General features: G+C 40.4%; 1 protein-coding gene across 1 annotated transcript in view; it reads left to right on the top strand.

Moving 5' to 3' along the window:
* LOC121725286 (peroxidase-like) overlaps positions 1-24,613 on the top strand; it is a 123,308-nt gene extending 98,695 nt beyond the window's left edge. The window contains exons 8-13 of the mRNA XM_042112178.1: positions 3,504-3,654; positions 4,432-4,608; positions 5,800-5,950; positions 11,065-11,266; positions 20,888-20,996; positions 24,486-24,613. Coding sequence (XP_041968112.1) covers positions 3,504-3,654; positions 4,432-4,608; positions 5,800-5,950; positions 11,065-11,266; positions 20,888-20,996; positions 24,486-24,546 — 851 coding nt within the window. The 3' untranslated portion in view covers positions 24,547-24,613. The remainder of the gene's footprint in view (positions 1-3,503; positions 3,655-4,431; positions 4,609-5,799; positions 5,951-11,064; positions 11,267-20,887; positions 20,997-24,485) is intronic.
* The last annotated feature ends 609 nt before the right edge of the window (positions 24,614-25,222 follow it).

Below are 25,222 nucleotides of genomic sequence, written 5' to 3'. Positions count from 1 at the left end.
GAAGAGATTTCTATTAGAAATAAGCAGATCCTTTGTGTCGTTTTACTGTGTATATTGTCTTATTGTAATTGTTTCTTGTGCACAATAAATTGTTAAATAAATCAATTAACGAAAATTGCTGTTCTTTCTTAGGGCCGATTCACACCGGAATGGCAGCGCAGCGGCGAGCATTTACAGTGTCATAATATGATCTTAAACTTTATCTTTATTATTGTAATACATAGTAGGTATCGCTTGAAAAACTTGGAAAGTTTTGAGGCCCCCGGCGGCCGCGATTTCTCAAGCGATACTGAAGGCGCCGTTTGTTATATTTCTATGAATTGTTACTGCATATAATTTATAACGCCATCTGTTGTTGTGTTTGTGCACTGTTATGACATTGGACGAGGTCTTTTCGATCCTGTCGTATATATAATCCTTTCTTTCCCTTGATATCCGCTATGCGAGGTGTTCCGCTTGAACCGCGCTCCGCTAACCGCACCGCGCTACGCTAAAAGCCACGAATTTTCTATAACCGCTAAAAAGGGGGCCCCCCATACATGTGACGCTGAAAATCCGCTGAACCCATCCAAGGTAAGATCTCTAATTTGTTATATTGGTGTATTCATGCAGCAGCAGATGTTAACTTGTGGTGCGGTAACGACTAACGATTCATAGTAATTGTAATTTTTAAACCTACTTACAGTCCACTAAATTCGCATACAAACCAGATTCTATGTAGGTTATATTGTATTGTATGTATTACAATAATGAAGATAAAGTTTAAAATCGTAATAATATTATGACACTGAAAATGCTCGCCGCTGCGCTGCCGTTCCGGTGTACTTCGGCCCTTAGTCTTCTTAGTTCTTATTGCAGTAATTTGTTAGACCATCAAGACATTCATGGAGAAAAAAAAATCTTTTTTTTGGTTTGGTTAACTGTTACGTTGAAATAAATATACTGTGGATTTAATAATAATGTTACAAGGCGTAATCTCTCATAAGTCATAATGAAAGGGTCGCATTGTAATTTGTAGGTAGGTACTGTATAGCAAATTGTAATTTACTAATCTTCTATATTCATGTCAATAAACAGACAACAACAAGTTTTGAACGGGACAATAATACAAGCCTAGAAACAGATTGGCTGTCTAGACTAAGATAAAGTCTGATACATACAATCCTTTCTGCAGGATTTTATTTCGACTAAACCTACACGTGTACGCGAAATGTGAAACTTTGTGTGGACCAAATTACAAAGAATAAAAAAAAAAAGGACGGATGTAATTAATAATTTGGGGAATTCATTTAATTATCCCAGCTGAGGGTGTAGATGTATTTAAGGATATCGAAATATATCCGAAAGTTTTCGGTAATTGCATTGTTGCTTTCCATTTACTCGTTTGCCCCCTGATTTTATAAAAAAATAGATTGAAAACTCAATGCCGCGGACAGGCAGAGTCAGACACGTCAAAGTTATTAAAACACTATATAAAACGTAGTGATTATATTCTCTTTGACACAATATTTTTGTCGGGGTTAAAAGTTAGTAGAACTAGTTGTGAAGTTCTCAGACCTTTAGTAGTTCACTAACTTTGAAGCCGACCTGTTGTTATTAAGAGTATGTCTTTAAAAGTAAAACATAATTTTGTAAGCGGCGCGCGGCGTAGATATGGGAGCCTAGATAGAAGACTAGAAGTACAGCCTCTATCCACAATAATATCCATACTAATATTATAAATGCGAAAGTGTGTCTGTCTGTCCGTCTGTCTGTCTGTCTGTCTGTTACCTGTTCACGTCCAAATCGCTGAACCGATTTTGCTGAAATTCGGCATGGAGATACTGTGAGTCCCGAGGAAGGACTTAGGATACCTTTTGTCCCGGAAAAATGTACGGTTCCCGCACGATAAACGAATTTTGGCGCAATGGAGTTGCGGGCGTCATCTGGTAATTATTATACTTGCTAGTTTAATTGTAGGCACGTTAATGTAGTATACGACGGAAGTACTGTATACCTATACAGTACTTCCGTGATAAAGACTGTTTTTTTTGTAATAAAGACTGTTTATTTCGTATTATTTAGTAATTAAGCTTGTACCGTTCTTATCAAAATTCATAATGTTTTGGAAATACTATAATAATTCAAACGTACATCCTTACAAACTTTCACGTTTATTATTTTAATCAGTTATTTATAAAATTTTACATTATTATTAATATTGACCCGTGAACCACTTAACTCCTTAATTTTCTCACCTTATAAACCGTCCCTAAACTTTCACGAATATTTCAAGACTAGCCAAAAGTTTAAATAGAAGTTTTTGAGCCAAATCGGGTCAGTCGTTCTCGAGTGTGAAAAAAATCGTCTTAAAATAACTTATATACAATTACAGAGTGTAACAAAACATAGTGGTACTACTTAAGGGTGTGTATATGTTTCTCATAAAGAGTTCATTGTGAAAGTAGCAGCGCTGAAAGAGCATAAGGGCGATTCCATTATCGCGGGTGCAACAGTTTGACACACTTAAAGCTTCCTACAGGCAAAATGAAGCATATTTATTAATAAAATATCCCTTGAAGGGATACATTTTAACTAGTTTTACAATGATTTATAAATGAAAACCTTCATCAAATGTATGAAGGGCCACAAAACAGGCCGAAGTGCCATCGCGGGTGCAACCAATTTGACCCTCCATTAAGAACTGTGATGAGTTCATATGTGAATACCGGTCATTGCGAAACTTTTACAAAATAACTTGCCTATATTTAAAAATAGCATAAAACAAAGAAATATGTAACGTAATAAAAGTAATTATAGTAATAAGTACTAGAAATTATTAACCATTTTACGATCGCGGGTGCAACTTCAAAATTCTCAAATCTCCTAAAGGTGAATTAAATCGTAATTCTCTAACAAATTTCAAAATTTTCTATGTGGAATATATAGTAAGTAGTAAAACTGCACCAAATTGTAGTTTTTTTTATTTTTAGTTGTTTAATGGCAAAATTAATGGTCTAAATCACTAATAACGATTGAATAGTGTAATTTATACAAAAGATTTAGACGTATTGCTGTATAACTATACTACAACTAAACATCAATTTGAAATATATGCTATTTTAATTAAAAAATATGGGAAAAAACATCGCGTCTCTTAGATGATATTGCTTAAAAACGCTCTAAATTATTCGAATTCCATTTTTACCGATAAAAGTTGTTTTGTTAGTAAATACACATCTTCTTACGTATATTCCAATAGAAAAATTTAACTAATGCCACATTTTAAAAATTCTCGTTAAGGGCCGTCTGTAGCGGAATGGCCCATAAACTTTTTTTGGGATCTGTATGGGCAAGTATTTCCCCATACAATTCGGTCCCTCAGCGCTGCTACTTTCACAGTGAACTCTCTACAAGGAAAACGTACACACCCTAAAATAATATTATCACTTAGCTTAGTTAAACCCTGTACATATACTTAAATACTGCACAGCATGCAAAAGCTAACAAGTAATCTTGCCCAGGCTACGAGAACATGGTGAAGAACAAGCTGATCTACCCCGGCGTCCAGGGCTACGTCAACGACTACAACCCCGACGTCGACCCCACGGTGCTCGACGAACACGCCACCGCCGCCTTCAGACACTTCCACACGCTCATTAGAGGATTCCTGCAGTGAGTATACGACCTTATTTTAATCAGATTGGGTTAGAATTTTTACAATGTTAAGGGCCTGTTTCACCACTTCCTGATAAGGCTATCCACCACTTAACTTGACAGATGAAGTATGGAGAATCTGTCAAAAAAGTTGTGAATAGCTTATTCGGAACTTTATCAGAAAGTGGTGAAACAGGCCCTAAATGTCGGGTCAGAGCGCTTACGGACGAACGGCACGTCTTGTTGACGGCAGTCGACGCTTTTAAGGAGTGAGCACACTGAGACGGGCCGTGCCGGGGCTCAGCGTGCCGAGGCGCATCGCAAAAATCCGCCTCCATACAATTCGTATGGAAGCGGATCCGAGTATCGCACACTGTGCCGGGGCGCATCGGCGCGGATTTTTGCTCGACGGATTTCTGTCAATGCGACACGGCCCGACAAGTCCCGCTGCGCCCCGGCAATAGTGTGTTATAGCAAGCGGCGCGCGGATGTGATGCGATGCGGCCCGGCAAGCCTCGGCTCAAAATCCGTCAATGCGTTGCGCGCCGACCCGCCGCGGCACGCACCGGCACAGTGAGCGTTAAAATCCGTCAATGCGATGCGACCCGACCCGAAAATAGTGTGCTATAGCGCATTTTGCGCTGCGCTGCGCTCCGACCCGCCCCGGCACGCGCCGACAAAGTGTGCGCGAACCTTAAGACCGCTGCGCGCTGCACTGGGTGAAAATTCCTAATATTTAGTACATACTATACTTCTATTTTAGTATCACCATAACGACTCAATGTTTTTCCATAGATTAGCGATGGAGAACAGGCAAGTGAGCAGCGTGGTCCGGATGAGCGACTGGTTCAACAGGCCCCTGCTGCTGGAGCTGTACAACTCCTTCGACGACCTGACCAGGGGACTGACGGCGCAGCCACAGGACTTCAGCGACCAGTCCTGGGACAGCGAGATCACGCAGTTCCTGTTCAAGTGAGTTCTATATATTTTAGTAGGGTAAGGCTGATAGTCGTTGGACATCTTGACCAGGGGACTGACAGTCTGTAGGACTTCAGCACCTAGTAATGGGACAGCGATATTACGCAGTTTCTGCTCAAGTAAGTTCTATTTTTAGTACGTTGAGGCCGATAGTCGTTGGACATCCTGACCAGTGGACTGACAGTCAGTAGGACTTCAGCACCTAGTTATGGGACAGCGACATAATTTATTCAGATGAGTATGATGTGAACAGAAAACTGATGGTGAATTCGACCTAAGAAGCGATCAGAGCTTATTACTAGGAGGTGTAACTCATTTAATATTATATGTATTTACATATTTTGTCGTTGTAAAGCTACAAACAAAAATCAAATACTAGTTATCTACGACTTAGCCCGCAGGTGAACAACAGGTTATGCTTTTAATCCCAACTCTTAATTGACAACATTTCAAAATTTTTAAGCCTTAAAATAAAAAATACCGTTTCTTTAGTTTCGTCTCCTGATATCAAAAAAATATTCAAAAAAATTTTATATTGCTTATTTTACTGAGAAAATAAATAAAAACTGAAAAATACGCTGTGACGTCATACTTACGGCATAATATCATACAATTTGTTTGCCTGGTGTACAATAGTTTTAAAAAGACAACATGAAGCATAAAAACAAAAACGTCACTGTCAACCACCTGTCAACACTGACATTTCTAAAAAATAACATTACCTCATTGGTTACCTATCCTCCAGGTTGACGATGACATTGACAGACGTCATAATAAACGTAACAAACTTACATTGACAGATTTTTTCTTTTGTTAAAGTGTAATGGAATTAACCGTTCAGACGTAAGTATGACGTCACTTGGCGCTTACGTCTCTTTAGAATACGAAGGATTAAAATCTATTTTTTAGGTATCATAAAAACATAATTTAGAAAAAGCAAGAAACACGTGTCGCCTTATTTTAAGTCTACTTTCATATAAAATAATAAAAAAGCCATGTTAAAATTTTGAAATGTTGTCAATTATAGAATTGGTATTATACAATTAAACCCCCTCGTCTCTTCAAGTATAATAAATAATAATTATATTATATTTCGTTTTATGTCTTAATTTATGAATGTATTATTGTGTCGCGTATAATTGTAAAGTTTGTAACATTTACTAAATACAATGTATTTTCTACCAGACGTAACAACACCTTCGGTGGCGATCTGCGAGCGACGGACATACAGCGCGGTAGAGACCACGGGCTGGGCAGCTACGTCGCCACCCGCGCAGCCTGCGGCCTGCCTGTACCTAGGACCTTCTACGACATGCACGACTTCATACCGGAGAAGGTAATCCTTATTATCCACCTGTACCTAGAACCAGCTCTGGATTTATGTATAGGCAGTATAGGCCATGGCATAGGATGGTGACAGAGTTCGCGCATTAGGTGCGGCAAAATTAAAGTGGCCTATACTCACAAATTCGTAACGTGGTAGAGCCATGCTTCGGCACGAATGGGCCGGCTCGACCGAAGTTGCGCTGTTTGTGAGTGAGTGAGTTTACCGGAGGCCCAATTCCCTACCCTTCCCTTCCCTATTCCCTTCCTTACCTCCCCTACCCTGTAATTCTATTCCCTCTTAAAAGGCCGGCAACGCACCTGCAGCTCTACTGATGTTGCGTGTGTCCATGGGCGATGGAAGTTGCTTTCCATCAGGTGGCCCGTTTGCTCGTTTGCCCCCTTATTTCATAAAAAAATATATAAATCCGACCCTGTGTACAACTTTTTACGACATGCACGACTTCAGACCGGAGGCGTTCCTTACTATCACTTGTCACTGTCTGCCTTTTATAAATATTTTCACGCTGAAACGGGGGAATCGATTTAGATCGGTATAAGCCATGTCCACACTATGCGCTTTCGTCTTCAATTTTCGTCATCTTCTTTCATTCAACTTTCGTTTTGGCGCATTCAATAATTGAATGCGTCAACGAACGCAACGCCAACATTGTCATTTTTTAAGTTTTGGATACGGTCAGAGGGCATGCCTCACGTTCGCTGTTGACTGCGCTATAACGCATACCCTTGACGAACAGAAAAAGGCACAGTGTGGACAAAGCTATAGAGATACTTTGATATAGTCGGGAAAGGTCGTAACTCGTAGGATAGTTTATGTTGAGGAAAAATTTACGGTTCCCATGCGAAATACGATTTAAGGTGATCGTCAAACAGTGACAATTAGGTATTCTCACTATTAAGTGTAACCATAATATTAAGTATTATTATTAATATTATTATAACTCGTCTACAGACGATCCCAACCTAAATAAACTTATGAAAACTTCTAAGTTCCTTTGCATTTAAAATAAGTACCCTTTAAGGTCTTTTAAAACTAGTAGAGAAAAATTTCTTTTACGTATTATTGCAGCAGTATGCGTAAATTACAATAGTTTAAGCGATAGTTTTCTACTCTCTGAAACGATGAATTATTCATTACAATAAGTTGACCGTGACCTATAACTAAATACTGTCCTGATACCGACATTATTTTTAGACATCCAATGCATAATATTTTGATGGTTACAATATATACCTATGAAAAAATATGTAACCATTAAAATATGTTACTTACACACTATCGGAACCGTTTTAGCAAATGCCTTTATTATATACATGATACATACAAGAAGGATTATGGAAGGAGAAAAGAAAAATGTTATGTAAATTCAGCCGGCACCTTAAATTTTAGCGCAAAGAGGTTATCTTCCGGCACCCTCAAGATAAAAAAAGCATAAAATCCATTGTCCGACCAACAAAGACACGTTTTCATGAATTTGTAGATATTACAACTCACAAACATTGCAAGCAACCCTAAAAAATTAAGTGCCTACCGACCACAAAATCCGCTATAAGTACTAGATTCTATGCTCTTGTTTTTCGTCGACTTACCGCAATACATTGAAATAAATATTGCTTCTAAATATTATAAAAGAAAAATAAAATACAGATAAAAGACAATAATTTTCTAAAGCTCGGGATTTCGAGATTACTGCGAAACTTCAGACAAATTCTAGTGACGACTTGACGAGTGACGACGCGAAGTTTACGAACTTTTTATTTGTTTTGTAAGAAATAGCAAGCGTTTTTTAATAAATGTTCAAGCGAATGTTTAGAGTGCTTGAAATAAATGGATTTTAATGTGTGAAACGTTTGAGATAAGTTGAAAAACCTCGTTCAATTGCTTTTATCTGTAACTGAAATTTATATGAGTTTTATGGATTCACTTTGAATGGATTGTATTTTTCTTGTCGAGGAATTTGCTTATTACGAAAACTTAGGTCGTACATTAATATAGATTTCTGGATCCAACCAAACCTTGGAACGTGTCAGAGTAAAATTGTTGCCTTATTTAATAGAATCTGCTTCTTTTGGTGCTCCTAAATGAAACGTGTCACATGACATCTGACCGTAACCAATGATATTCTACTTATCTGTTACGTCCATACTATTTTCCGGCTTAGATCTCTTCCGAACAATTTTCAAATTCAAAATTGCAAACATTGACAAATTTGACAGATAAGTGAAACAAAAGATACGAAAAACCATTTACATAAAAGAGACAGTTCTAATTTTAAACGTCGAATCGTATCGCTGTCTCTTTCTTCGCCTGAGCTATGACGAAAATTCGATTTTTTCCAGATTGTTCGAAAAAATAATTGAAAATGTAAATAATCGAGGTATTTATTGCAATCAAGACATGTGGTAAGAGATTCCATGTGTTTTATTTTCTTTTGAGTCATAATTGGTACATTTTCGAAACGTGCATGACGTCATTTTCAATTTATTTAGGTAAGACAAGACGCGGCACGTTCGTGACTGCGCTCGATGCAGACTAAACAACAGACGGCCCAATTGGGCCGTATTTGAATCTTCACAACGCGCGCGGTAGTAACATATCTGCTTTGAGTTTTTCATCATTGACCGTAACATTTTAAAATTGTAAGTACTGAAGCAATGCATAATATATAATATACTAGCGACCCGCCCCAGCGTCGCACTGATATAATATATATAGCCACTGAAAATGATTAAAATCGATAGCCTATGATGAATGATCCTTCACGTGGTCTACTTCTTATCGGTGCTAAGTAACATAAAAATTGCTCCAGTAGTTCGCGAGATAAGCCCTTTCAAATAATTTCCCCCGTTTTTTTCACATTCTCTTATTAGTTTTAGCGTAATAAAAGATAGCCTATAGCCTTCCTTAATAAATGGGCTATCTAACACTGTAATAATTTTTCAAATCGGACCAGTAGTTCCTGAGATTAGCGCGTTCAAGTTAGCCCTTTCAAATAATTTTCCCCGTTTTTTCCACATTTTCCTCTATTTCTTCGCTCCTATTAGTCTTAACATGATAAAATATAGCCTATATCCTTCCTCGATAAATGGGCTGTCTAACACTGAAAGAATCATCAAAATCCGTTGCGTAGTTTTAAAGATTAAAGGGAACAAAGGGACATGAGGGAAAAATAGCGACTTTGTTTTATAATTTGTATAGTATAGATATTTTATGATAATATGTCACGACCGCGACATACAATATTTTTGAGCGATTCATGCCGAGTGTCCGGTTACAGACACCAGTGACTTCACGCTGGTCTGGACGCACCCTTAGCCACAAGAAATTCTCGCTTGCTAAAAACTAGGCCTTTACATCCGTTATGGATGATTTATACAGTATTTTTCGGAGCGAAGTAACCACTCCTCAAATACTGTAGTGCCTGGGACAAGATTTTTAAATATCCGTATGGTTGCCCAAGCGCATACGGCATTCTCGCATCATAGTCGGCCTAGTCCAGAGGAAAGAACTAGTCAATATGTCTGGGACCAACTATGTGCGGGTTTTCTCACGATGTTTTCCTTCACCGTACGAGCGTCCGTATTATGTACTTGAGATCAGAAAATGTCTCATAGGTACACGCCTCCACCCGGGTTCGAACCTGCACCCTCTAAGAGTGCGTGCGTACCCTAAGAGTGCGTACCCAAGGGTCTACCCATTAGGCCACGGACGCTCGCTTGCTAAAATATACTAAGTAAAAGTTTGTGAGATTAATTTCCAACCTTGATTCTCGGCGAAGACAAGACGATAATAGGTGCCTGTAATACAAAACTATTTGGCGTGAGTCCAAAATCAAAGTATTTAATTACCGAAGTCCCATTCCACACGTTTGAACCCGGAAAATGCATCCCAATTAAAACTTGAACAGTAAATCTATTGATACTGTTTGCTGAGCGACCGTTTCAACAAGTTTTTGTAAGAGAAAATTCGAAGTTTTTAATTTCAATTAATTTGTTCGTATATTTTCGCGCCATTACATGTCAGTTACCTACTGAAATCTAATAGCGTCATTAAAAAAAAGGATATGGGCGAATAGTCCATGGACGGTCTTAATTTTATAATAAAAAAAAATCGCGTCATTTCTTGAATGCTATAAAAATCTATTCTTCTTTTTTTTCATATAAATTCTATTGTGATGAGAATATGATTTACTCTGAAGTCTGAAGTCAAACAATGTAGACGCGCGTTATACATACCTATTCATAATACTTACCTTACATTTCATTACTTACACTATATTTTCAAAAGTTAAGTTAGTTAAGGAGACACAATTAGGCTTTTAGTATCGCTATTTTACGTATAAATGAAAAACAAAGAACAAAAATAATAAAAAGGAAGTTTAAAAAACCAGAATGTACATAAAAGCACCAGATAAATCCATGTGATATGTCAATATTTATTTTATAAAAGTTTTACCGATAGTTTCATTTAGTAACCAACGAACGGAGTTGTTGGAATGTAAAATAGTTTGTTCAACAACAACAATACGCCGATTGAAAATGTATTTTCTAGAATTTCATGATGAAATATTTTCAACCTATTTTGATCTAGCTTTGATCGGAACAAAAAATGCGAAAAAGATTTTTTTTTCAAACATTTTTTAATTAATTATTATTGAGGATACGTGGGCGAGCCATGCTTCGGCACGAATGGGCCGGCTCGACCGGAGAAATACCATGTTCTCACAGAAAACCGACGTGAAACAGCGCTTGCGCTGTGTTTCGCCGAGTGAGTGAGTTTACCGGAGGCCCAAATCCCTTCCCTCTCCTCCCCTATTCCCTTCCCTATTACCCTATTACCTCTTAAAAGGCCGGCAACGCACCTGCAGCTCTTCTGATGCTGCGAGTGTCCATGGGCGACGGAAGTTGCTTTCCATCAGGTGACCCGTTTGCTCGTTTGCCCCCTTCTTTCATTAAAAAAAAGACGTAGGTCAAACGTAGGAACGTTATTAATTTGTATTGCCCTGACGATGTGACTTGAGTGCAATCCTCTTCTACGAACCTTTATTTGAAACTAGTGTCGTTCTTCTAATGTACTAAACACTTAAATATTTCTATTCATTTCAGAACGTGAAACTTCTAGAAGCGATCTACGCTCGGCCAGAAGACGTGGAGCTGGTAGTGGCTGGTTCTCTGGAGAACAATGTACCCGGCGCGCAGGCGGGACCCACCTTCCTGTGTATCCTGACAGAACAGTTCTACAGGACGAGAGTCGGTGACAGATACTTCTTCGAGAATGGACTCGATCCTGTCACGTCTTTCACGCCAAGTAAGTGTTAAGTAGAATATTTTGAGAGTTGTCGATAGTATGTTATTTACTACTCAGTAGTAGTAAGGAAGCCCTAGAACATTTTTTTTTGGTTACTATCAAGCAAATTTTTTGTGAGTAGCTTCATTTTGATAGAACGAACAGCATTTTTATTTGCGAAAAATCTCGAAAGTGGTAGCTAACAGAGATAGGATGGATAGAACTTTGAATTGACGGTCCTAAATATGGACTGTTTTATTTGTAGGACAATTTTACTCTTAAATTATATGACTATTAATCTATTATAATATACAAAAAATCAGCTAGTTAGGGTTCCGTTGTAGGGTTATGTAATCAACAAAACTTGGTTGATTTTAGGACCATCAAGTCAAAGTATTGTTACGGTACATGGTATACGGACACGTAGTGCCATCTAGCGACAAACCAGCAAAACTTACCGAGGGAACACAGGCAACATAAATCCCCTACTCAATACTAGATGGCGTTAGGTGCGCTAGTACATACTCGAATAGACTGTGCTCGAACTTTCTAGAAGTGTCTTGTTTACGTGTTTACCGGTTTATTTTGTTTACGTGTTTAGTTGTTTATGTTTATTGTGGTACATGCTCAAGCCTCCTAGAAAGTTCCGACACTTGTTTACTTGTTTACGTGTATCGGGAACTTTCTGGAATTCGTCTCGCCATATAAAAAGCCGCAGGTAGACGGCGTGGCAGTTCAGTTCGTTTCGAGCTATCATCAAGGCGACTTCGGAGTGAACACAAGTGATCAATAGTGAGTGAACCAGTGAAACCTGCGACTTGGCTACGACCTAGGACAGTGATAGTGCTTAGTGTTTTGGACTTAGTGCTAAGTGTTGTGACCTAGTGTGTGCTTGTGTGACCTGGACTTAGTGAATAAAGTCTTCAAGAGAGTCAGCAGGTCTTTCTCTCCAAATCCTCGAACCCTAGCACGTAACAACTGGTGTCGGAAGTGAGGATTTGGAGATGCCATTGACTCCGAGAGAGGACTTCAAGGGAAGCGTCAGGACAAGGGCGCAGCGAGCTGCTGCTATTGACTCCGAGAGAGGAGTTCAAGAAGAGTGTGAGGACAAGGGCGCAGTACCATTGACTCCGAGAGAGGACTTCGAGGGAAGTATCAGGACAAGGGCGCAACGGGCTGCGGAGGCCACACCCACTGGGGACCAAGCTCCGCCCACTGCGGGGCAGGCCCCACCCGCTGGCCCCGCCCACCAGGCTCCGCCCACTGACCATGCCCCCAGGCTCCACCCGCTTCGGGTGAAGCCACGCCCACTGGCTCCGCCCACCAGGCCACGCCCACTCAGGCCACGCTCACTAGCCCCGCCCACTGGGCCCCACCTGCTCAGGCCCCGTCGACCAGCTCCATCCATCTTGCTACGCCCGTTGTTTCTACGGCCCCTCAAATGGCACCTCAATTGGAAAGCATAATTGAGTTAATTCAGGCTTTGCAAGATGCCCAAGACCGCAAACTCGGTGCTTTGCAAGATTCTCAAAGGGCAATGATGGGGTCTCAAGAGCAACAAAAGGACCTTCAAGAAAAAGCGCTATTGGCAATAAAGGATGTTAGTGACACGGTGACTAAGCTTCGGAAAGATGTCGACATAATGGAAGAACGCGTTACCGGGCTAGGAGTGGATATGGAAAATGTGAAAACCGGCCTCACAGAACTACAGAAGTGGAAAGTTCCCCTGGAAACCACAGGAGTCGCGACGTGTAGTGGAACTTCCGGAGTGGCACACGGGCCAAGGGTAAAATTACCGCCATACGACGGCACTACTTCTTGGAACGCTTATCGTCAGCAATTCCAGACGGTTGCTTCTGCCAACGGATGGACTGACGAACAATGCCTGACCGCTCTCACTAATGCGCTCAGAGGGAAAGCTTTGTCGGTCCTGGAAGCACATACAGGAAAAGGGTTCCAAGACCTGATAGAGGCCCTTGAATCCAGATACGGGGAGCGACACCTGGAGCACGTGTTTCGTGCTCAACTTCGTGACAGAGTCCAACGCTCAGGAGAGGGACTACAACAATGGGCGTTGAATTGGAAAACTGGTCAAGAAGGCAAACCCAGGAGCCGATTCCAAGATGGTCGACACGAATATTGTGCAAGCATTTGTCGACGGAATCAAGGACCCGGAGGTCAGAGCTGCAGTGAGGCTACGTCACCACACCTCGATTAAGGAAGCATTGGCGCATGCTTTGGAGGTCGAGGCTGTTCGGCGTGACATATGGCAGACCTATAAGATCCGCGAGGTCTCTGAAGAAGTCAAGGAGGTTAAGGCTCCTATAAAGAAAAGTTTTGGAGCCATGTGCTACAAGTGCGGCGAGAGGGGCCATCTTCAGCTCAATTGCCCACAGAAGGAGATTAAGGCTCCTACGAAGAGAAGTTCTGGAGCCATGTGCTACAAGTGCGGCGAGAGGGGCCATCTTCAGCTCAACTGTCCACAGAAGGAGATTAAGGCTCCTACGAAGAGAAGTTCTGGAGCCATGTGCTACAAGTGCGGCGAGAGGGGCCATATTCAGCTCAACTGCCCGCAGAAGGAGACCCAGATGGCAAGAATGAAAAGGCTCGAGGAACAAATGGAGGAGCTGAAGAAGCAAGGGGCTTCGTCCCCTGCCCGGGATCGAATAAAAGCCAGGACTAAGGGGCAAGTACTGGCTGACGCGGAGGAAGCCCCGATAACTGTTATCTCCCAAGCATGCAGCGGGAATAGTCTTGTAATTCAGGGGACTATTAACAGGACGGATTGCAAAATTACTCTAGACACAGGAGCCTCTAGAACGATAGTGAACCCAAATCTGGTAAAAGCCGCAAGAAGACACAAGAAGAGAATTAACTGTCGGCTCCTTACTGCCTCCGGTCAGCCAATACCCGTCCTGGGAGAAATGTCAGTTACGATTAATGTAGGGGGATCTTCATACCCTCATGACGTTATCGTGGCTGAGATTATGGATGATTGCATCTTGGGTTTGGATTTCATGAAGAAGCACAACTGCAGAATTAATGTTGCTGACGGAGTTTTCAAGTGTGGTGAAGAAGAAATTTTCATCCTTGGAGGCGCCTGCGGGAAAGTTGAATGTGTAAAGAAAGTCATAATACCTGGACGTGCGGAAGCTAAAGTGCTGGTGAAACTACCGCCAGCTGGAAAGAAAAAGACAAACAGATGCGTGTCGAAGACACACCTACCAAGACATCAGCGCAAAAACTGATGACGGCGAGAACCCTTGTTAGTGGAAGCAGTAACGCTGTGGTCAGGGTTTTGAATCTTAGTGATCGCGAGAACTGCTTGAACAAAGGTGACGTCATTGGAAAGTGCGAGGAAGTAGTCTGGATGAGAAAGTGTAGTTCGATGACAGGCGCAGACTCAGCCAACAACAGCAACTACGGATTAGTAACTGAGCTACTCGATGACTGCAAGAGTAATCTGACTTATTCGCAGAGCATGAAAGCTAAGAAGTTTTTACAACGCCACGCGAATATCTTCTCCGGTCAAGAAGGTGACCTTGGAAGAACGTCGATGGTTCAGCACAGGATAGATACGGGAAGCGAAAACCCAATTCGTCAACAAGCAAGACGGATACCCATTGCAAAGGAAAAAGAAGTTGAAGGCCGTTTGGAGGACATGAGAAGGAAATAAGATTATTGAACCGTCTGCAAGTCCGTGGTGCTCACCTGTTGTGTTAGTGAAGAAGAAAGACGGCAGCACAAGATTTTGTATCTACTACAGGCGTCTCAATGATGTCACTAAGAAGGACAGCTATCCATTACCTCGAATCGACGACACTCTGGATACCTTGAGTGGCATGAAATGGTTCTCGACCCTGGACCTGAAATCTGGATACTGGCAGGTGGAAATTCATCCAAAAGACAAGGAGAAGACAGCGTTCTCCACCGGTAAAGGTTTATGGCAGTTTAACGTCATGCCCTTTGGATTGTGCAATGCACCTGCCACGTTTGAGCGACTCATGGAGTGTGTACTGGCAGGCTTAGTTGGAGAGGCTTGCTTAGTCTACTTGGACGACGTCATCATTGTTGGCCGCGACTTCGAGGACCATTTGCGAAACTTAGAACGAGTTTTCGCCAAAATAGAGGGGGCCAAGTTAAAGTTGAATCCGAAAAAGTGTCGTTTATTCAGGAGTAAGGTTAATTATCTCGGCCATGTTATCTCCAGTGATGGAATCCAGACGGACCCGGAGAAACTGGAAGCAGTTCAAAATTGGCCAACCCCTAAGAACAAAACCGAAGTGCGGGCATTTCTCGGCCTATGCTCCTACTACAGGCGTTTTGTTAAGGGATTCTCAGAGATAGCCAAGCCATTATTACATCGGCTGACAGAGGATAAACGACAGTTTATTTGGGACGAGACTTCTGAAGACTATTTTCAGAAACTGAAGAAACATCTCTGTGAAACACCAATCCTGGGGTACCCACAACCTGAAGGTCAGTTTATAGTCGACACGGATGCAAGCAACACGGCCATTGGAGGGGTGTTATCTCAAAAACAGGCCGAAAGAGAAGTTGTAATTGCATATTTCAGCAAATCTTTATCTAAGCCAGAGAGAAACTACTGTGTGACAAGAAGAGAACTCTTGGCTGTCGTAAAGACGCTACAACATTTCAGCAAGTATCTTATTGGCATACAGTTTTTACTGCGAACTGATCACGCAGCGTTGAAGTGGCTACTACAGTTCAAGAACCCAGAAGGTCAAGTAGCACGATGGACTGAACAGCTCCAGGAGTACGATTTCAAGACCGAACACCGCAGCGGAAAGTCGCATGGGAATGCCGACGCACTCTCACGAAGGCCGTGTTCAGAAGACTGCAAACATTGTGTTAAGCAGGAATCTAATGATGTGACATTAAAGTTAACGAAAGCAAGTCCTTTGGGTCCATGGGAGAATGATGCTATGAGGGAAGCTCAAGAAAGAGATGACGACCTTCGGCACATCATCACATGGAAGAAACGGGTTGGTGTAAAACCAGTCTGGAGTGAGGTTGCACCCACTGGCGCTGTCATTAAGGCGTACTGGGCGCAATGGGACAGTCTGATACTTCAAAACGGAATACTCTACCGGAAATGGGAGAAGACTAACGGCAGAGAGTTCCATCTTCAGATAGTTGTCCCAAGAACGAGGGTACCAGATGTTCTCCGTGAAATACACGATGGCGTATCAGGAGGTCATCTAGGTGTCAAGAGGACGTTAACAAAAGTGCGAGAACGATTCTACTGGTTGCATTGTCGAGACGATGTACAGGATTGGTGCCGTAAATGCACTACTTGCGCTGCAGTGAAGGGACCACAGACTAGGAGCCGTGGGAACCTGCGGTTGTATAACGTTGGCGCACCGTGGGAACGAATTGCAGTTGACGTAGCTGGACCATTCCCCGTGACGGAATCGGGAAACAAGTATTTTATGGTCGTCATGGATTACTTCACCAAATGGCCCGAAGTGTTCGCCATACCAAACCAAGAAGCTACAACAGTCGCTTCTAAATTACTCGAAGAAGTGATATCTCGGTTTGGTGTGCCTCTGGAAATCCATTCTGATCAGGGCAGGAATTTCGAATCGCAGGTCTTCCAGGAAGTGTGCAGAATTTTGGGAATGCATAAGACGAGGACCACAGCGTACCATCCACAGTCTGATGGAATGGTTGAAAGATTAAACCAGACCCTTGAGAGGCATTTGGCGAAATTGGTAGATGACAAACGAAAGGATTGGGACAAGTACATACCACTCTTCCTTCTGTCGTACCGTACCGCCGAGCATGAGAGCATAAAAGCTACCCCAGCGTATGTCAATTACGGTAGAGAACTACGAGTACCAGTAGACCTTTTGACAGGAGGATCACCGGAAGAACCAAAGACCGTACCAGATTATGTCTGCGATTTAAGGGAAAAAGTTATATACACGCCATGGTGCGGGAAAATGGGTTACAGTCAAGTGAGAACATGAAGACCAGATACGACCGGAAATCGAATACAAGCGGCTTCGAAGAAGGGACACTGGTGTGGCTGCATAACCCGACTCGCCGAAAAGGGAAATCTCCAAAGTTGCAGACCAAGTGGGACGGCCCATACAAAGTGGTTACCCGATTGAATGATGTGACTTACAGGATTCAAAAGCAACCAAGAGGGACATTCAAAGTGGTACACATAGACCGTCTGGCGCGTTACCATGGCAGTAACAATGATGCTCGGGACGAGCATCTCTAAGAGGGGAGTAGTGTTACGGTACATGGTATACGGACACGTAGTGCCATCTAGCGACAAACCAGCAAAACTTACCGAGGGAACACAGGCAACATAAATCCCCTACTCAATACTAGATGGCGTTAGGTGCGCTAGTACATACTCGAATAGACTGTGCTCGAACTTTCTAGAAGTGTCTTGTTATCGTGTTTACCGATTTATTTTGTTTACGTGTTTAGTTGTTTATGTTTATTGTGGTACATGCTCGAGCCTCCTAGAAAGTTCCGACACTTGTTTACTTGTTTACGTGTATCGGGGACTTTCTGGAATTCGTCTCGCCATATAAAAAGCCGCAGGTAGACGGCGCGGCAGTTCAGTTCGTTTCGAGCTATCATCAAGGCGACTTCGGAGTGAACACAAGTGATCAATAGTGAGTGAACCAGTGAAACCTGCGACTTGGCTACGACCTAGGACAGTGATAGTGCTTAGTGTTTTGGACTTAGTGCTAAGTGTTGTGACCTAGTGTGTGCTTGTGTGACCTGGACTTAGTGAATAAAGACTTCAAGAGAGTCAGCAGGTCTTTCTCTCCAAATCCTCGAACCCTAGAACGTAACAGTATGAAATCCTTTCTATTTCTGTTAGCTACCACTTTCGAGATTTTTCGCAGATAAAAAAGTTGTTCGTCTTATTAAAATGAAGCTACTCACAAAAAATTTGCTTGATAATAAAAAAAAATTGTTCTAGGGCTCCCGTACTGTACCATTTTTACTTTTAAATATTATGCAATGTTTTTTGTTACATTAAGCTGACCTCACGCGAAACCAATCAAGAGAGCGACGTGGTGATGCACAAATAATTATTAAAAAATAATATAATATTATGTAAAGAGGCGCTCGCTACTGAAATTAAATATTGCTTTTAGCATCGCCAAGTCATCCTTCCTCTCGTTTTGTTTCAGTGTGTCCAATTCCTTCTCTTAGATTAGTAGATTTTCGTACAAAGATAATTTACATCTGCCTATTGGTCATTAAATTTTCTTACAAAATATTTTTCTCAATAATTTTGACTTTAATAAATTCTCAATTTTGGATTTTAGTAATATAATATTATTAATACGTCTAAAAAGTTAAGGACATTAAAATGATTTGTCCGAAGAGCCCTGCCATTTTATTTCACTCAACTTTGATTAAAACGCTTCTTCCACAAAAATTAATTTACCCTCTGGGGAAATATTAAGACAATAATTACATTTTCTTTTTATAAATTTGGAGATCGTGCAAATGTGAGCTTGTAAACAAATCTAATTAGCTTGTTTGCTTTGCAATTAAGAATCAACAATTTGCAATTGCTTTGCAATTAAACTTCAACACTTCAACACTATGATAATAATTTAATTTTAAAATTAATCTAAAGTGATCCTTTATGGCTCTATATAATTGCGATTAGTAGAGAAGAAGACATGCGCAGCCCCCCCCCCCCCCCCCCTCCCCTACGTTCAAGGCCAGTCTAAAAAGCATATCATCCAACTTTACTTTTTTGTATTCTAAGTTTGCCTCACAAGTCAGTACCTACAAGGAATCAATAAGCTTCCATTTCGGAGTGGTATACTATTACGCAACTAACCAACGCAATTTATATTTTCTTGTTTTGTAGCTATTTAACACAAAAATTACACATTTTTACTTATGTTGTTATATCGTAGTAGAATCAATTTAACATCAAGACGATAGTCTCTAACCATGATTATTATTCTAAAAACAGTCGCAATATAATCAACATTTCAATTTCTACAATGGTAACTTGACATAAAAGCAATAATTGTAATGGGAGGGATATACTTGGTGAATAGACAGAAAATTATATCAATATTTTGCTTGAGTTTAGTTCATTATAACCGTAAATCTCCTCGCTCTGTAATATATTTTAATCTGCTAATGTAATATTGTATGCCTAATGCCTATATTCATAGGAGAAGTCAAGTCGGGTCACCAAATTTTTATAGACCAGGAGTCTAACGACCAGAGTTAACGACTTCTGGACCCCCATTTTTCTTCCACGCAAGCGTAGACCCCTGTCGGGCTCCCGTGGACCCCTGGGGGTCCACCTGGACCACTTTGGGAATCAATGCTCTAGAGTCTAGATTCTAGAGCCATGCTTTCGCGCTCGAACAGGCCGACTAAGCCGGATCAACATCACAGTCCACACTCCACAGCCTCACAGAGCGTCCTGAAACAATGCTTATATTAACACGCTGTGTTTCATCACATCTACTTTGACAGACTTTGACTACCTGAAGTAACAAAATAGCTTTAAACGTGCTCTAGTCAGGGAGCCCTAGAACACAATTTGTTTTTTGATTACTAACAAGCAAATTTTTAGTGAGTAGCTTCATTTTGATAAGACAAACAACATTTTTATCTGCGAAAAAATATCTTGAAAGTGGCACTAACAGAGATAGTAAGGATTTCATACTTTGATTTGATGATCCTGATGAAGATCTGAAGATTGAGATGAGATGAAGATGAGAAGAGATGAAGATTTTTCGCATATAAAAATCAAGCAAAATGAAGCTACTCACAAAAAATTAAATTGGTTGCATCACCTATGTGCGAGTGCTCGACCGAAGGCAGTATGTTTGAAGAACCCGCCCATCATGTTCTTTGGGAGTGTAGACTTTGGCAAGAGGAACGAACTATAATGTTGAACAACCTAAATTGTAAATCTGGAGTCGCTTACTACACTGATCTCGTTGACAGCGCTAGGAACTTCCGTGCCTTCAAGCGTTTTTGTCACAATTATTATTGGCGACAGTTAAACACAATAAACTCCAATATTAACTTAGCTTCAGCTTAGGAGTCACAATTATTATTAGCCATATTTCCGTGGTGCTCCCCCTTAAGTTCTCTGACTTTCGGTCATTGCAACTTTGTGCTGTCTCCCGCTTTGCATGGGGAGGGAAATTTAAATTCTTCCTACTCCTCCTATTTTCTTCTGATTAATTTCGTTGCGGGTCCCAAGACAGTTTTAGCATGTCCGTCGGGCTCCCTGAGATCATATCAAAGGGTTTTCGTGGTTGGATACCGCTGTGGATCCTGGCGACACAGGATACAGTGGTGGGAATGTGTGGTGGGCCAGAGCCCGATTATATAAGCTACTCACAAAAAATTAGCTTGATAGTAATAAAAAAAAAATGTTCTAGGGCTCCCTGACTACTCGCACTGCTAGTTACTCTGCGAGTATAATATTATATTGTGTAGTAGCTATCGCTTACTATCAATGTTAACCAGGTTTTTAGGTTTCTTTCTAATGAAAGAAACCTAAAAACCTATAGGAAGGTTTTTTAATAAAAATCTACAGGAAGGTTTTTTAATAAAAACCTTCCTATAGATTTTTCAAAAATTTCGTCCTTTTAGGTCAACTGCACTCAATTCGTGTGGGATCTTCCATGGCGAGGATACTGTGTGACAACGGGAACGACATCCGTCACATGCAGCCAAAAGCGTTCCAACAAATTACTACCGGGTAAGATATATTTTGTTCCCTAGGGGTCTGATTCTCAACAATGTCGTTTTGATCGTAAATCGTCTCACCCGTGCGTAATGCATCGCGAGATCAGCAGCGCGAGAATGAATGCCGCCGCGGCAAGTGATGAGTGTGAACATTCAATCGCGTCGTTACTGCTTGCCGTAGAAGCAGTGTTGCCAGATCAGGGAATTTCCCCCTAGATTTAGGGGGTTTTCGACCAAGATAGGGGCAAAATAGGGGGAAAAAATATTTAGGGGATTTTTAGGGGAAATTAAAAAAACACGTCAAATACAGTTGTTTTGCCATAGGTATATCATGTTCCGCGAGCCTGTGATTTAGAATTTATGTCGAAACTAATCTATAACCAAAGTCTTCTGTAACCAAAAAGCAAATTAAACTTACACCTGTCAATCAACGTTCTATTTATTAATACTTTTTTTGTAACATCCCCATCATTTCTCAACATGACCGCCTCTTCGAAAAATCGCGGCATGTCACCATCCGCTTGGTGAGGGTATTCTAGGGGATTTCTGGGGGGAAATCAAATAGTTCAGGGGTACGTATTGGCTGAGTGTAAACAACGCAATACCGCATGTGCATATTTTGTGCGCACACGAGTAAGATAGCCTGCGATCTAAACGACATTCGAGGCTTAAGAATCAAGCCCCAAGGAGAGCCAGAACATTCCTAGCCCGTCTCAAAGGGTCGATCGAGAATTTATTGTAATAAGTTTAGGTTTGGTTCATGGATTGTGGAACCTTTTGGTGTATGTAAAAACTTTTTACTATTTTTATAAAATATTGAATTTAAGCAGATATCTGTTATAACACACATTTGCTTAGCTACTTTTTGGATTTTAAAAACACATACTATCTTACCTACTAATAAGCTACTAATATAAACTAACCTACTAAAATATACTATGTACTCTCAGCGAAACTGATTCTTAGGCAGATGCGGGACCTACGTAGTTTGGTCGTGTTAGGTCAAACCCAACCGACAGATCACAATTAACATTGAATTGACATGATCCGACCAAAATATGATGTTGGTCAATTGCTTAGGTATCAATTTTATTGATGGTACACATAATAATATTATCTACATTACAGTTACACTACGAGTATAATATTTTATCCTTTTTTATCAAGACTGATTTTTCTATCGCATCTATTACTAACAGACAATTGGATATGACATTAAAACTACAACGTCTGTATTCGTGGAACGAATCCTTATATTGGTCACAGTATAGCAATATGACATCCCTACAGTAGTGAAACGAATGTACTTGCGCAGAGCAACGGAGCGGGCGGCGCGGGCCCGCGTACACAAACTCGCAGAGTTTGTGTACCTGCGCCCACAGGGGTGACGTTGGCGCGTGTCTACGAATTTTGTTTTGTAAAACGATTACTTATCTTATAAACAATGGGATATTATAATAAATGTTCAGTGTACGGATGTAAATCTGATTCGAAAACCAAAAAGGATTTAAATTTTCATAAATATCGGCTCACAGTTTACACTAATATTGTGTTGGCCTTGGCGGCATGTATTTGCATCTCTGTTTTATTGTTTACGTTGTAAGAAGTGTAACAAGGAGAGAAACAATATAGAATAAATTAAAAATCTGTCAAATACCCTGTTACATACTAATTAGTAGTACCTACCTACCCAGGTACACATATCAAGTGTAACATACCGCGCCCTTACCGTGCACGTAATAAGAGTTTTGAAGTGCTTCTGTTACACCTGACGTGTGATTAATTATTGGATATTTTTTATATTCGAAATTTCGAATGCGTCTTCATTATTTTAATCCTTCGATCGTGATTCGTGGATCCTTGGAAATCTATTGTTATTCTATTGTGTCTCGCTCACCGGTGAGCTTATGGGGATTGATGGGTTAATTAATTTTTTAAATAGAGAACTAAAATCATCTAAAAATAAAGTTTCACGTAAATATCTGGCAGTACGACATCCAGTCCAGCCCATTATCTTTTCTATAATTAACTATGGTGACGTGTGCTGTTTAAATCTTAATGCCGACAAACTCGATAAACTCGACCGATTGTTTAATAATTGCCTTCGATTCATATTCAACCTTCGAAAATACGACCATGTTTCTTCGTATCGCTCCAAGCTACACTGGTTACCAGTACGTCAGCGCCGCTCTGTGCAGGCACTGTGTGTGCTATATTCACTGCTGCATCATCCCCATACTCCCGAATATCTCGCCCCTCACTTTCAATACCGTTGCAGCAGGCACGATAAAAACCTCCGATCCACTTCAAATCAGCTTTTAAGTTGCCCTTCTTACAAGTCAAGTTCCGTCCACTCTTCTTTTAATATCCAGGCTATTCTCCTCTGGAACGCTCTTCCTCCGGAAATCAGGATGTCAATAACCAGAGATACTTTTAAGCGCAGGGTACGTGAGTTTTACTTGAAACAGTTGGCAGACTCTTAGTTTTCCTAATTTATGGCATAAATTAATATTTATAATATTTTTAGCATCATCATTGATCAACTATACAGGGTGTAACAAAAACAAGTGATAATAATTTAGGGTGTGTACGTGTTCCCTGTAAAGAGTTCACTGTGAAAGTAGCAGCGCTGAAAGACCAAAAATTTTTTTCACTTTTGTATGGGGAAACTCGTGACGCTCGGGCCCTTGCCCATACAAAAGTGAAAAAAAAATTTTGGTCTTTCAGCGCTGCTACTTTCACAGTGAAATCTCTACAGGGAACACGTACACACCCTAAAGTATTATCACTTGTTTTTGTTACACCCTGTATATTATCATAATATAGTTATTATATAATAATATATTACGTATGGTTATTGGTTTTATTTATATATAATTTTATGTGTGATAATATGTATATTATAAGTATAGTATAATATTATACAATATATATTTTATAAGTATAATTTATATTTATTATTTTTTCTGTCTTTTCCTCTTTCAACTCGACTGGCACCTATACAACTTTGTCCTTGTATCGCCCAAAGGTTGACTGGTAGATAATGCCATACGGCATTAAGTCCACCTTTGTACCTATATGTGCATAAAGTTTTTAAAATAAATAAAATAAATAAATATGTAAATATAACACGCTGATTAAACAGATTAAATGATAACATTTGCATTACAAGCACAATATTTTATTTCCCGTTTCGTGGCAACCCTGGCATATCTGCTCGGTACTTGTCATCGGTGGCGGCATCGTGCGACGTCAAAGGCGTTTCGTTACTGTAGGGACTAATATTGCTATACTGTGTATTGGTAAAGTCGGCACTACATAATATAGGCGAACGCGTTGGCCGACGCGCTGGCCCAATGTGTAGAACAGGCGAAATACCTACCGCCAACGCACGAACGCCCGTTCTACACATTGGGCCAGCGCGCCGGCCAATGCGTCGGCTAACGCGTTCCCTTATAATAATATGTAGAGCCGACATAAGGTTGTGTTTTTTTTTTTTCAGAAACGAGCTGGTCCCATGTGAAAGTTTGCCGAAGATCGATTTGAAGTTATGGCGAGCTTAGAAAAGGAACCATTCTTAATATGTACAAAATATCAAATTAATGTACATTGTACAGTATACCTTTTAAAGTTGTAATAATATTATCGTTAAGATTTTTTAAATAAAAATACCTAATTACTAATTAGTGTAAATGTTTGTCATTGCTACCGAGTTTATACCATACCTTTATTTTTCGCCCGAGTTTCGAGGAAACCGGAAAATTGCCCAGCCTTCCGCTTTTGTAAGTGTAAAATATTATCTTCTTAACTTTAAGGTCTAAACAATAGATTATGTAAACGACCAAAAATTCGTTATGCTTTTCAATGTTATGAAATTAAAAAGTTAGGCACAATTTTTTTTGAAATACTTTTAAACTAACTAAAATATTTGCTTTAAGTCTGCACTTTCGCTTCACAAATCCATGCTAATATTAAAAATGTGAAAGTGTGTCTGTCTGTTGCTTCTTCACGCCCAAGCCGCTAAACCATTTTTTTTTAAATAGTTATAGAGATACTTAGTCCCGGGAAAGAAAGATAGGATACTTTTTATCCCTGAAAAAATTTACGGTACCTGTGCGAAAACGAATTTTGGGGTAACGGAGTTACAGGCGTCTAGTAATAAATATTTTGAACTAAAACAATAGTAGATTTTTTATGAATATAATATTATTTAACCTGTAATGTGCCCGTGGATTTAAA

Source organism: Aricia agestis, chromosome 3 (genome assembly GCF_905147365.1).
Source record: "Aricia agestis chromosome 3, ilAriAges1.1, whole genome shotgun sequence".
NCBI classification, from domain to species: Eukaryota; Metazoa; Arthropoda; class Insecta; order Lepidoptera; family Lycaenidae; genus Aricia; species Aricia agestis.
The sequence above is the reverse complement of the archived record's forward strand: the minus strand, read 5'-3'. Positions and strand labels throughout refer to the sequence as shown.